At 48.1% G+C, this 15012-nt stretch overlaps 1 protein-coding gene across 3 annotated transcripts in view; it reads right to left on the bottom strand.

Moving 5' to 3' along the window:
• The window catches only part of LOC149358237 (solute carrier organic anion transporter family member 74D-like), a 30539-nt gene that overhangs the window by 5452 nt on the left and 10075 nt on the right, over nt 1-15012 (bottom strand). For 2 of the 3 annotated variants that reach the window (XM_089570291.1, XM_089570292.1), the window contains exons 4-11: nt 13226-13462; nt 12386-12472; nt 9474-9725; nt 6278-6442; nt 4894-5095; nt 4279-4426; nt 3921-4087; nt 625-689 (exon numbers count right to left, since the gene is read on the bottom strand). In XM_089570291.1, coding sequence (XP_089426417.1) covers nt 625-689; nt 3921-4087; nt 4279-4426; nt 4894-5095; nt 6278-6442; nt 9474-9725; nt 12386-12472; nt 13226-13462 — 1323 coding nt within the window. The remainder of the gene's footprint in view (nt 1-624; nt 690-3920; nt 4088-4278; nt 4427-4893; nt 5096-6277; nt 6443-9473; nt 9726-12385; nt 12473-13225; nt 13463-15012) is intronic. The other variant, XM_089570293.1, reaches the window with a different exon arrangement.

Raw genomic sequence — 15012 nt, 5'->3', positions numbered from 1 at the left:
CTGCACGCACTGAATTAGAATATATTAATTGTAGCAGTTTGACATTTCTTTTAAGTTATGTCACTTTGCTACAGTTCCTTTGGCCACATATCCGCTCCAATTTTACCAATTCGTAAGAGAAGAAAATCGCTGCCGCAGTGGCTCAGTGTTTATGGTGCTCGGCTGCTGACCCGAAAGACGTGGATTCGATCCCGGCCATGGTGGTCGAATTTTGATAGAGGCAAAATTCTTCAGGCATGTGTACTGTGCAATGTCAGTACATATTAAAGAACCCCAGTTGGTCAAAATTTCCAAAGTCCTTTACTGTGGCGTCCCTCATTGCCCGAGTCACTTTGGGATGTTAAACCCCCGTAACCCATAAACGATACTAATAAAAAATCAAATGAAGTTTTCCTGGTATAGTTTAGCAACTGCTGAAAGGAATGATGAAATTGTTCTAACACTAGCGGAGTAGTGTGGACAAGCTGCGGACTCTGTGTACGAAGGAATGAGGCATATGGTCGAGCCCTTGCCCATCACGTAGCTTTTGTTGGCAGCGCGTTTTTCTTTGTACATTTTCGTCCATACTATGTGCTGTCTATTCGTAAAACCAAGGAAAGGTACGAGTGAAAGTGCGGGGCTTACCAAACATGTTCAAGAGAGAACCTGTGGTTCCCAAAGCCATGCTTTTATCATTGGGGTCGACGCACCTGAAAACGAATGCAGGTTATATCAGTAACTGTCGTGTTTTACTTTCTTGATTGTGCTCTAACTGTAACGGGAGGCACTGTGGGGACTGTCACTGCACTTGCAACACAGTTTGATTGTTGTTTGGGAGGTTTTTTTGTTACCTGAACCTTATCTTTTTTGATAAAATTGTCACAGACTTTGCATCTGCCATGCAAAAGTACTATTTACTTTTGTGGAGCTTCTTCAGTCTGTCTTGGATTCACGTGTAAGGACTTAACATCAAGGAACACCTTGTGGGATGTTTGTCAGGAAAAGCTGTTTACGCTCAGAAGAACCATGCTTATTATTTTTTGCCATTGATTCAAAGTTGTTTTGACAAAGGCGAAAGTGAACGGAAATGTCAGTATATGCGTGAGTTTTACATAACATGCTACAAGTAATTGATTGCTGTAATGGTTTACATTTTCTTGAAATTTTGTAATTGAGTGATTACACTTTTCAAGCAGTAACGTTCGGGGTAATTCAACTTTTTCAGTAATCTTTTACTTTTAATCAGTTGCATATTTTACAAAAACATGTTATAAACAAGGTATAGCTTTGAGAACCTGCACTTGGTGGTAAACACTGGGGCTAACAAAGATATTTCCTTCATGGTTGAGCATCATTGTACTGCGGCTGAGAAGAATCATAGAGCGCGATCATGTTCGGACCGTGACAAGTTAATGGCCGTCTTCCTACAGCAGCGTCTGTCCTGTGAAATATGTGACCACTCTATAGGAACTCGCTGTCTCAACTTTCCTCCCATTACACCCAGCTTGTCTGCTTCCACACACAGCGTGAAGGCGGGGATATGGCTCCGGAAGTCGCGTACAGCAAGTATTATGTTGAAACCATCACATTTTCTAGAGTGTTGTGTATTATCAGAAGGACACCCGTGTATATATATATATATTTTTCATGAAAGACTCAAATTTTAGTGCAGTTATGGCCAGACTATGTTTTTTGTGATCATTGATAAAGCAGTTGAAAAAGAATATTATCCGCCGCGGTGGCTCAGTAGTTATGGCGCTCGGCTGCTGACCCAGAAGACGCGGGTTTGACCCTGGCCGCGGTAGTCGAATTCCGATAGAGGTGAAATTCTAGAAGCCCGTGTACTGTGCAAAAGAACCCTAGGTGGTCGAAATTTCCGGAGCCCTTCACTACGGCGTCCCTCATAGCCTGAGTCGCTTTGGGACGTTAAACCATGATAAACTAAACTAAAAAGCATCTTCAAACTTCTTGCAAAACACCTCCCCATCCCTTCCTTTTTGCCAGATCTCCACGGCTGGCAAATGAGATGGTGCCACTAGTGCACTCGTTGAGATAACGGCTTGTTTCATTTCGTTGTTGCCGCAGGCAATGCCAAACAAATGTAGCATAAAACAATTCTGCTAACCAAATGCCATTTCTGTGGGAAATTTGAGCTTGAACAATTCCCCAGTTTAGTTCAGAGAGGCATATTATGGTGCGTGTTTAATTGCAGAACAGTCTGTATATATATATATATCTATTAGTATAGTGGAAAAAATAACGGAGCTGCAAAGCCATAGAGTAAAGGACTGAGACAGCGCTGTGTGGTGTCTTTTGGTTCTTACTTTTTTTACACTGTTCCCATTATGTACATCAAACTAGATTGAAGTTCTACGCTTGGTGCCTGTATGGTTCTACAGTAGAAGCGCTTAACAATGCAGCCAAAGAAATCAGGCACACGGAAAGGGCCAACCACCAAACATGCATATGCCTACCGATAAAGTGAGCTTACCCTGCGATATCAGGTTGCAGGGAACAAAATTCTAATCTGCTTCTGTAGTGCATCTGCTTGTTATTGTAGTACCCGCATCTGTATGCGGAAGCAACTTCAAATTCGAGAACACCTTTTAAAACTAGGTTATGGCTATAGGTATGTTTGAAGGACCCTATACATTTTTTTTCCCTGGGCACATCGAACTGAATCAATCGGTGTGTTTTTCAGTCTGACGTATTTCATGGAATTATCATGAGGGTGCGACAGTGTGCTTGCATCCACGATTGGTTGTAACTATTTTGGCTGTGACATGTATAGCCCAGAATTGGGCGATTGGCCTTAGGTATGCATTTTAAGTGCGCCAACAATGAACTGTTTGCGCTGCTGTGCATTACAAGTGCCGTGTCTGTCAGTTGAATGCCGGTTGACGCATGTCATTGGGCTCCAGCGTGCAAGCTTTAAAATTGCTGCTGGCTATTTCCATGCAAACGTGAGGCACATGTGAATTTCTGAGGTGCGCTGAAGTTCGCTTCATGAACGTTGAGGCTATCCTAGCGGCGAGCCCTGTTCTCCTGTTGAAATACGTCGCATCTGATATTATATGCTCGTGTGTGGCGACGGCTCAGCAGGGGCTATCCGACTCACGCTAACCTCGGACCCACTGGGGTTAATTGAAACTCTGTTTTTGAACTCGAACTTTCTCGAGAAGATAAAGCTGAGGGCTAGGCGCTTGCCCCGTCGTCGCCGAACAATGTCAGTGTTTACTCGGAAACGAATAGTTCACGCTTCCAGCTTTCTGGTTGGTCTCTCATGCCTTGCGGTGGAGCACGTCTTCACCTCGGCAGGCTCGCCGGCCTAGCCATCACCGCTGTTCTGTCGCAGATCTCAAGTAGATTATACCTGCCTTTTCGCCATGGCTGTGAAGTAAAATCTAAAAATTTAAATAATGAACATTCTATTTGCTCTGTTTGGCGGTAAAGAAGGGCTGGCATAACATTTCTTACGGAATACCGCTTATATTACGGACGGGTGTTCTTGCACGGCTGCACGTGCCGGGTGTTGGTCCACAATACGTGTACCTGGGCTTCAGAGGTCAGTGCACCACATTAGTGTTATGGTAATAAAGGTTGGAAGGGAAATGACGCAGTTGTAAGCAATTACTTTTCTGTAATTGTTCAATTACTCTTCTCGAGATGTAATTGACCACTTAGTTACATTTCAAATGAAGTAATTGTAATCGGTTGCTTATTTTCTGCAACGGGTACAAGACTAAGTATGCTCAGAGTGCATTGAGGTCTAGTGCCAAGTGGCGCAAGTGATTTTGGATGAATTATAAAACGGGACACGTTCCAATAAACTGTAACACTGGCTACGGTTGCTACTTAGCATGCAAGTCCTCGGTGCCAGTTGCCTCTGCAGTACATCTACACAGTCTGTCGCACAGGTTCTTATGTGACATAACACGCACCTGAGGGATATCAACAGAGCGCCTACACGACCCGTGGAGCCCAGGAATTGGCCAGCAATCATAATGCCCAGAAAGAGGCCTAGTTGCTGGCAGGATGGTCCACATAGCCCCGAGGTGGCATAGGAGTCGTCCCCTCCTTGCGCCACGCACCTGCAGCCTTTGTATATCTGCGAAAGGAGCGGCAGCAATGGGCTGTCGTGAGGTCTTTGTTGCAGGCGCACTGAAGTGAAGGAGCTAAGGAGAGCGTTATTTTTGCACTTTTGCCAGCCTTTTTCTAGCAGTCTGATGTAGTCCAATTTGGCTGGGCAATATTCCTTGATTTGGCTTGTTCATTCAGACAAAAGAAGGGTGCCTTTACCGTCATGTTGGATGACGTGATTCCCACGCTTCTGCAGCCAGCATGACAAGGTGAGAAGTAGCTGATCATCTTATTGCTGGCGCACACCGGCTCGTATATATGCGTGTTGCAGTTGCAATCCACGTTGCAAGTGTTCAGCAGCGAATTCCTGCGGAGAGATGTGGGGCCTTATCAGTACACATCGCGATGTGTGATATCGGCGCCCGGCACCTACCTTCCTGGCCGCCATGCTGAGTTAGATGAACAGACGATTCATATCGCGATTTTCGTGAGCTCGGATTATCTACGAATCATACTCCGAAGGAAATCTGTTGGAGCAGCAAAGCGACACCTTTAGCATACCGTGTACCGTGTTACCGGTACCGGTGTACCGGGAGCCCGCGCGCTGTCAATGAGCATGCGCAAATCGCCTTGACGGCGCCAGATGGCGCCAGGTACCCGGCTGCTGCGCGCGCGCCTGCAGCATCGGGACCAATCAGCACGTGTTCAGCGGCGGTGGGCGGGCTTCCGGTACTCCGGTAGCGGTAACGGTAACACGGTACACGGTATGCTAAAGGTGTCTAAAACTCGGCATTCTTCCGTTAACCACACCGGAGGTGCTGACGAATGACTTACGCGGTGACCTTTCCTCCGGTTGTGACTCCTGCGATGACGGGGCTTTCGCAGCCTATGAACATCATGGCTACGAAGCCCGCCGTCATGGCGAGCTCGACAAATGCGGAATAGCCGGCCACGATGCGCGGCCGTGGCCGGAACCGGTGCAACACGACGCCGCCGGTGAAGATGCCGATCATTGTAGTCGCCACCTTGGCCACCCCTGTAGCGAGGGAGTGCAAAGAGACACTGGAGGCCGATTTCGAAGTACTTTATCTCCGAAATGCGTATATCGTAAAGATAAATGTTAACACAATGCAACGCGGTATGCCTCTTAGGTATCCACAAAAAGATATCTAAAACAATGTAGGACGTGTATACGAAAATATTACTGCGTTAGCAGTACCATGGCACTTAGAGACGTTGCTGATGTTGTCTGTGTAAAGCTTCGGTGAGTGGAGTCTCCACCTTTCAGGAGCACCAGCCACCTCACCACTACACCGTTACATCCCACGGCAACACGCGGCGACTGCATTCACAAAGTAATCGGCCGGGCTTACACCTTCTCGCACGTATAAGCAGTCTCAAGTGCCTGTGCCGACTATTTTTCTGACAAAATTTTGTGGGAGCCTGTACAATGCGCCTGCTGTGCCTGTACAAGAACACCTAATCTGTTTGCGGATCCCAAGGCTACTCTACACCGTCTTCCTCTTCAAAACGGCGGCAACCAGCCCTTTTCGATGTGGACGCCACGAATTAGAATCGGAGGCGGGAAAGGTTTTAAGATCATTTTTTTCGGTCATAATTGTTTTTTTTTTTTTTTTTGCTGTCGGACAAACGTCAGCATACCCACTAAGATCCAGATAATCAAGTTTTTTTTTCCGGAACGAATAATTAAATAGAATTGCCCTCAGAGTCTCTTTAAGAGACCGCAGGTGGTCCAAATTAAAACGTAGCCCTCCACTACGGCGTCCCGATAGCCTATGCGTCGACAGGGAGGTTAAACCCGACAGTTTATCGAAAACTCCTGGCAAGATGTCTTACAACCCAAAATTGACGGAGCATTAGACCAGCCGTGGAAAAACTACTAAGTACCTTGCTACATCTTGGAAGGGGTTGACAGATGCCTTGTAGATGATCCATAGCTGCCTTTAACGTCTAGATAGTTCCTATAGAGACGTTTTACATGCATTATCAATATATATATGCTACATGGGGAATAGCTATGTTCAGTGTTATATATTTTCGACGGTTAGCGCTCATTGCAAGAATCTTTGAGGTAAGTTTAGTCTATATGCTGCCAAACACATGGCTTAGAAGCTTTACTATCACGATCAGTGATGTCTAACCTACCCGCCTATCGTTTTTTTTTTCATTTTGTGTCTACCGCTCTGGTGTGGCTTACCTGTGTAGTAGTTTGCCTTCGACGCCGACTGCCTGAATTGGAACTCGACGTACTTGTTGAACGATGTGCCATAGCCGGCTGTGGCAAGCAGGATGAAGACTAGGCCAATTGAGTGCAATACGAAGATCGGGTTGCCTGCCAGCCGCTTTAGAATCACCATTATGTCTGCGGCGGAGAAACGGACACCTCGTAAATATAAAGTGCGCATTTTATGGCACATAATTTTCCACGAATGCTCAGCTTCAGCTGAGTGGCAAGTGCGCATGCGCCGCATTGCGGGCGGGCATGCGGACTTGAAGGAAAGTGCCACGGCCGCTCGAAAGTGCACTCTGGCCGTTCTTGTGGCATTGGACTTGATATGAAAGCCGATCTGTTCGCCTGCAGTGAGATATACTCGGTGGTTGTTTATGATAATAATGACTATAATAATTATGAAAGTGATAATAATTACGATGATTATATTAATATTAATAATGTTTTTTGACAACAGATAAGGGAAATACAGAATAGTGCTAGCCAGTCAAAGCCTACAATGGCTGGCGCGTCTAGGACCAGCAATGCCAGAAACTTGCTGGTCCGTTCGATAATAACAATAATAATAATAATAATAAAGCTTTAGTTGTTCACATTATGTGTGAAAAGGGGTCAAGAGGAAACACTACAGGGAGCTTGATGAGCCCTCAAACCCGGGGGGATACATTGCCCAAGCAGGGTTTGAAATTCTACGCACGTCTTGCAGATTGTCAGGAATGTTATGGATCGTACAACTATGATTGCCTGAATCCTTTATTTTTCCCTCATCCCATTGCTGTCAGTGGCTGCTGTTACGCGCACGGTTCGTTCGCAGCTCTTTGTTCGCACTCTGGTGGTGTGGCGGAAAGCACTAAATCAGCAACCAAAGAATCTGAAACTTTCATCAAGGTCCTGGGTAAATGTTCTATGGAGGGAGACTACACGTACTATTTGCCCACATTAAGACCGCCACTAGCTTACAGTTTTTCTCTACAGATGAAACCTCCAGTTCCGTATACTGGGTGGTGGTGGTGTTGTGACACTTTTATTGGAACAGCCGTTGGGCTAGGCGTTCAATAAGTCCTGGGCTAAGGCGACGAGGGCACGTTGCAGTTTTAGATCCAGAGAGGCGAGCCAGATGGGCCACGTTGGGGGTGGGAAATGATAGGCGGGGGACTGGAAGGCTACGTGGCACTATGTAAGGCAGTGTTCTATGTCTGCATATGTCTCACCCCATCCTACTCACTCGTGGCACTCCACAAGGTGCCGTCCTCTCTCCCATTCTCTTTAACCTAGACATGGTCCCGCTCGCCCGGGCCCTAGCCGATATTCCCGACCTTCATTTCGTCTTCTATGCAGACGATCTCACCTTGTGGGTCACCACTGGCTCACCGGGAGAGGTCCAAACAACACTCCAACATGCACTTAACATAATTTCCTCACACCTCTCCCAAGCGGGCCTGCAGCCCGCTCCGGAGAAATCAGAACTTCTACTCATAACACGCAGTAAATATCTACGGACGATGAACCCCTCCATCTCCCTCACCCTCGCCGGACAGCGCATCCCCCGCGTCGACTCTTGTCGCATCCAGGGTATGCCACTCAACTCCAACACTTTCACCTCTGCCATCAATCAGTGCATACGTACATGCCACTCAATCACACACTTACTCCGCCGCGTAGTCTTAAAACGTACCGGCCTCTCCGAGACACACGCCAGCCGCCTTGCTCAAGCGCTGGCCCTGAACAAATTCCTGTACTACATAACTTACGGCCCCCTTACAAGTACACAACAAAACAAACTAACCCGTGCCCTCAATACATTATATAAAACAACACTAGGACTCCCCCGTCAAGCTTCTATACACACCCTGTACAGAACAGGCCTTTTCCACCCTCTTCAAGCCCTCCTTAACCTGCACCGGGAGAGACAAATCATCCGCCTGTCCAGCTCACCAGCTGGATACTATCCCAGACTCCCTACGCACCTGTCTCTTTCCCAGACCCACCGCAGTCTCCGACCTACCCCCCCAACCTCCGCCTCGCACCCATTCCACGCAACATGTCCGCACACTCACACGCAGGCCGCCGCCAAGCATACGCATACAACCACAAGCCACCTTTGGACGCTGCGGCGGTGGCCTACACAGACGCCTGTCTCACGGAAACCGCGGGCGCCACAGCAGCCTTCTTCCTCCACCCTTGCCTCTCTACAACCAGCACTTACACAACCGGTCCGTACACCTCCCCACCCTCCACTCTCACCCTAGAAATTCCCGGGATTGCCGATGCCACCACAAACTTTGCCACCCTACCCCCCGCCCCTGCATACGTTGTCTATACAGACTCGCAGGCAGCTCTGCGTGCCTTCCACGAAAGAGCCCTCCCCTTCCCTACCCGATCGGCATTAGATGCCGCCCTCATAGCATTAAGCCCACGACCGGTGACCCTGGTGGATCCCTGGTCACATGGGCTTTCCCGACAATGAGCTGGCTCACCAGCTTGCCTGCGGAACTATACACCGGGCGCCGGGGATCCCATGGAAGAGCCCACTGACGGAGCAGGCAGTTAGGGCTTACAAACGCACTGTCGACGAATACTACACGCAGCAAAAATTGGGCTTAGCTCATTTACCACCACCACACCCATCCTTATCGATCCGTGAAGAGCGCATTCTTCGCCGAATACAGTTTAATCTCCTACATACACCAGACAAACTTTATCTGTACCGGTGCACTTCCCCACCTCAGCGCCCAAACTGTCCGTATACTGGGAGTTCACTTGCAATATGTGCGCGAACGACACGCTTTATTAGCCGCTTTTCGGTCTCTTCTGATGACATAACATTGACAGAGGGCGTTAATCTGGCCTTTAGCCTTTATCGATATTCCTGGAGCATTCCATCCCTGCCTTTCCCTCTCTCTCTCTCTCTCTCTCTGGAGCATTTCTTAGCTCCCAATGCAGCTCGCGTGCCAACTGGCGGCTTCAAACAGGCCCTGTTTTCATGTTGCTACGTATATCCGCATTTGCTCTATGACCGCAGAAATCACCCCATCATTACTTTCTTAGCTTCTCGCTGAATTACTTCATTACCTTCTCGCTGAATTATTTACGTCAGGACACAAGTTTAACTCTCGCAATTTTTATTTCTAGACGTCTAGGCATCATGTGTACAAAGTCTTACCTCTGACCATTGCGATGCTGAATCCGTGCTTTGCCGACCCTTCGGGTTCGTCCTCGCCCTTGGCTCCCTTCTGGGACTTGAGTGCGGAGATTTTCTGCACCCGGTTCACCTTGTAGTTCTTGCCGGCGGGCATAATGCGCGGGAACAGCATCATGGGCAGGGCGATGATGCTCAGTCCGATGAAGAAAAAAATGTAGCCCACCCACCAGGCGCCCACCCAGCGGGGGTCGCTGGGCGCGATGCCTGGGTCGTCTGAAGAGAGAGATTAACCCGTGCATCCACTTCCGTAAGTTTATAGAACGGAGTTTGTTGGCATAGAAACATATTTTCTTGGAAATTCGGAAGCGGAGTATTAGGCTGAATGTATTTATTTCAGGCTGCGTTCAAAGGCTCTTCGGAAATAATATTTTTTATTGCTGTAGTACTAAACAGTAGCACGGTTTTAACGTACCTAAACCGAGTAGATGTGCGAAAGCGAGTGTTTAGCATGGTTGACTCATGGTTTTGCTTCGCTGGGTCGTCGGCACGTCTGGCGACGATATCAGACCCAGGTTAAGCTCTCATCAAGGTGAAGCTGATCTGTTCTGTTCGCACCGCAGATGGAAGCTGATGAGACGGCGATGTGCAATGCACAGCGCGATAGCGTGTTGTAGTTTAACACGAGGCGTAATCAGCTGCGTAATCAGTCGCGGCAATATTTATTTTACTTCTGCATGGCGCTGTTGCTATGCTAGGTTTCGCCAAGGTCACCTTCGAGGTCAAGCTTCACACAAACTCAGTGAACTGGTTAGACCACGTGTAGTGGTGCTTTCGCATTATAATCCACCACCGCTGACTTCGCCGATGTTTGTCTCTTCGAGGCTTCTGGCCAACGGACCATCGGGTTGCGGGCAACCTGCCAGCTTGCTTTGTGGCCAACTATATGCAAAGCACGCTATGGGCGCGATGGGTGCAACTCATCTTCGGCAACTTCCATCTAACAGTGCACATACTTCAGTCTGCATTTATCATTTATTTATGCAGTACCGGTGGGCTCATTTGTTGACTCAATTATCAGATGCTATCCGTGACCAGCTGCAGCTAACAGAGCTGATGTTCTTGTTCAATGCATGAACGGATCTTAATTCATGCACTACGAACCCTCATGCACTTTCCTTTTTAGATGATGGCCTGGAAATGTATGCAAGTTGCTTTTTATATTTATAAACCTTATCCAATAGGAGAAACAAATATTCTAAGCACTTAATTAAGCGTGGAATTAGACTCGTTAAGGTATTCCCTTTTCCCCAAATGGTCAGTATAATGTCCTTCTTGAAATGTTAACGCTACCTCCATCTCCATTTATTTGTAAGCTTTTTGTCACTGTTTACTTCTTAAAAGCATTGAATTTATTTGCGACGTTGATTTTTAATTAATCACTTCAATTAAAAAATAAGGATTTTGTCTGCTTCAATTTCCTTCGTTTCGTTTGCTTGCTGCTGTGAACGGCTACTCGATATTTTATCTGATGTATGTTTGTGATGTCTTGTATGTTTTCATTTTCTGAGCTTGTGTTAGACAATGCCCCAGGCCTGGCAGAGCCTCATCTGAGGCTAGCAATATGTGATTAATTAAACAACAAAAATAAGAGACGTCAGAACGATTATAGGTGGTATTCACTGAGGCCGCGCTACCAGACGGCGCGAGCGTCGTCGCGGCAAGCGCGCCATGTTTGCGGTCGTTTCAGGCCAGCTCGCGCAGTGTCACGGTGCGCCGTGAGGTACCCAGACTGAACTGTTAGTGATCCGTAACATATTTGTACGTTGTTGAATACGTCAGCGACCACTTATCTTTGTGGAGCGCGTATTGTGCATGAAGTTTGCGGCAGAATTCTTCTGCGCCGTGATATAACCGAGCTGCCTCAACTCGGCAGCAAAACTGTCTGGCTGCGCTGCACGCAAGAATGCACACGACTTGCAGCTTTTAATATCAGTTGATAACTGTCAGCTAGTCATTCAGGGCACATCGTGGATAAACAGCACGATTAATTAATCGAAATTCCAAAACTGCCGCCGCAGAAATTGATAATTCAAGCGCCTAGCTGTAGTCCGCGAACTGCTGACGCTTCTCAGACGGTCTTTTAGCAGAAAGGCAAAGCGTCATAGCTGCCTTATTTACACGACAGAACGGTCAAACAAATACTGCCATGCGCTCGCAGCACGAACGGCAGACGCAGCGAGAATGTTTTGCAGTTTTGATTGTAGCTACGTAGCGCTGCTTCGTATGCACAAGACGTCTAGCGCTTTCGCAGCAACGCAGTGTGCAGCCATTCCGCTAGATTCAGTAGCAACACGTCACTTTCAGCAGATAGAGATGACAAGTTAAGCTACAGCTAAGTGAACAGACCCTTCGAATTACTCACCTCTTCAAAAACGGCACTTCGGCCGTCGGCACCGCGGACGTCGGCACCCTCAGCACGGCTCTTGGACTCACCCGCTTGTCAAGTAATTGCACCCTCTCATAGGTTTATATCCTTTAATTCCTTGGCCTGCCAGCAAACTTAAGCCGTGCACAAGGTGGGCCTCGATACCGGTGAATTCAACGCGCGGCAGCAGTCCTGTACGTCTCACACTGCGCCGGCGCCTCCGCTTTCTTACGGGCCGACCTTTTCACAAAATGGAACCTTTTGAGCGTGGCCGCTCTTTTCTGCTTCGCGCAGTTCCCGGAACACCCTATCTGTAACGCGGTGTTACGGGCCGGACAGTAATTATCTATGGCGAGACGCGAAATACACTCACATTTCACACATCACCGGCTATTTAACGCTGCGCCTGGATGTGGCGGCCGCGCGCGCGACCACCAACATGGCGAATGCCGCGCCGGCCGCTAGCGCCCCTTGCGGATGACGTCATGTGAATACCTCCTATACTTACAAAAAGGGTCCTCGTAAAAGCGCAGGCATGCCCCAGCAGTCACGAATCCTAGAACAGGACCTAGGAGCCTGAAGGCAATCCCCATGCCTGCATAAGAAAAAGCATTTGTTCTGGGTTCATTTCATTCATCTCATTTGTATTACCCTTCGCTGAAGCTGTATTAAAAAGAGATCGGAAAATTCATCGAACCGGAACAACAAAAAAAAAAAAATGAGGGAAAGAAAGTCAGTCTCATCCCCTCTAACGTCCCTCTCTGGGAGTTGCCCATAAAACTGCCCCTGAACGATGTGCATGAAGGTTACATGGCCAGGTAGCCTGACGCTGCTCATAGTCTGCAAGTATGCAACTCCTCCGTGCATATAGTTTTTTGTTCTCCTACGTTGCTCAGCTGACAATACGTGTAAAAACGCGAAGAGATCAGTTCTCTTCACTTAGCACTACATTCGCAACTACAAACCAAGTTCTCCGAATGTGTGACGTCACCCGATTCGCGTATTTTGACAGGCGCACTCGAATTGGATTTTGTTGCAACATTTGCGCAAACAGTGAGTCTGTCGCAACTCCTCTACACCCTGAACTAAACATGTGTGAAATGGAACAAAACTGCGCCACTTAGTCACTGCGACTCCATGTGGAAAACCTACTAACTGCGGCTAATGATAGCTTTGAGTTTATTCTTTAGGGGAGTAGTGGTTGCTCTTCCAAGGGCTACTAATGGTTGTGGAAGCGCAATTACTCCCTTAAGTCGCAACTCAGTGCCTATTTTATCCCCCTTTGGCTTGGAGCGATTTCATATCCTGAAATCAACTGGGCATGTTCGTGCGGGTGTGCGACACTCACTGAAGTAGAGGGGCGAGTTCTTCTTGCGGATATTGTCGTCCATGTAGCTGCTGCCTACGATGAAGAATGTGGATCCACCGAAGCCGTTCAGGAAGTTGGCCACGAAGAAGAGTGCGAAAGGCAGGTAGCTATCCGCGAGCGAGGCGCCGCCACACTCGTGATGTCCCGCAGCCGCCGAGTTGCAGAGCAGGCTATCCGGACTTTTTCGCCGCGCACCCAGAGAGTGCGCCGAGTTGCCTGCGGGACAGAGTCTGGCCGTGAGACGATGAACTCAGTTTACATCGCCAGACTAGATGGGATTAAATCAGACTGTCGCTAAACAAAGCAACGGAAATACTTTTAGAAGTAGGTTAAAAGCAATGACAGGACGGTTGCCACTGTGTAACCTGAGATTCAGCGACAGCTGTTAAGGCATAATCTAACTTCGTTATAACGGAACGGTTTATAATGAAAAAGTGGATATAACGAAGGAATGACGATTCCCCTTGAAAGCTCGATTAACACTGGCTGTAACGAAAATACGGCTATAACGAAGTGATTGTGGGGCCCCTTCAACTTCGTTATAACGAGGTTAAACTTATGATATGTTGAGGTAGAGACTATGAGAGCGACTTCATCTCTGTATAGTTCTAGAGCGCTATTTTTTGTTTTCCACATATCCTCGTTTTTCGGCTATCTCTCATCTCTAGTCCGCCGTTCTAGGAGCGTGCCGCCACTGGTGACCCCCTCCTCGGTGGGCGCGTTTCGCAGCACCTGCAGGAGATGGATCGTGCTACATTCCTCCACTTTCGCCATACTTTTTCCTAAGAGTATGGCGAAAGTAGTAAAAACCACTCTTAGTAGGCGGCGTAACCTGTGGGTGCATTGTCATGTGGACCACTCAGAGGGCGGTTACCCCGGAAGGAGGAGTAGGGTTATCATGGAAGGGCGACGGTAGGGAGGGAACGTAGGAAGGTGTAACTGGAGTGCGATTACCACCCAAACCGTCCGGAAGATAGTTACCGTTGAAGAAGGAGGCTGTAGCGAGAGCATAGGGACGCAAAACCAGAGGGTGGTGACCACAGGAACTGTCCGAAATAGCGGTTGCCGTGATTGGACGAAGGTGTGGCGGGAGTGGTAGAATCCTGAACTGGGGGTGGTTACCGTATAAGGAGGAGCGTATGGCGAAAGCGTAGGAAGGCGAAACGTTGGATGCATTGCCAGTTACATTGGAATGAGAAGGAGGGTTACCGCGCTGAAAGAGTAGGGTGTAGCCAGAGCGGAGAAATCTCGAACCGGAGGATGGTTATCGTGGATGGAGGAGAGTATGGCCGGAGCATAAAATGCAACTGGATGGTATTTACCACAGGAACGGTTCGGACGGTGGTTACCCTTGAAGGCAGGAGAGGAGGGTTGCCGAGGATGGAAAAGGGCATGGCGAGAGCGTAGGAATGGGTCACCGGAGTATGGTTACCATGGAAGGTGGAAAGAGAGTATACCGAGAACGGAGGAATGTGACATAATCCATCTTGGCAGCCGCTGCGAGATGGGCTGCCCGAGGAACGGCGGAGGGGAGAGGAGAGCTCGCACTAAAGCGAGTACGTGTGAAACCTAAAAAGAGCGCTCTATAATTGTAGATGTATGAAGTCGCTGTCATATTTCCGTATGTCAACATATCGTGAAATGTAGATACTCCTACAGCTGTCACGGAATATCGCGTTACACCGTGGTAACCATCTCTGTCAATCTTTTGCTGTCATTTTGAAACCGCTGATGTCGCTGTGGTCTTTGGGAATTCGCCCTGCCAT

Source organism: Amblyomma mixtum, chromosome 2, assembly GCF_055824585.1.
Source record: "Amblyomma mixtum isolate Tamu chromosome 2, ASM5582458v1, whole genome shotgun sequence".
NCBI lineage: Eukaryota > Metazoa > Arthropoda > Arachnida > Ixodida > Ixodidae > Amblyomma > Amblyomma mixtum.
The sequence above is the reverse complement of the archived record's forward strand: the minus strand, read 5'-3'. Positions and strand labels throughout refer to the sequence as shown.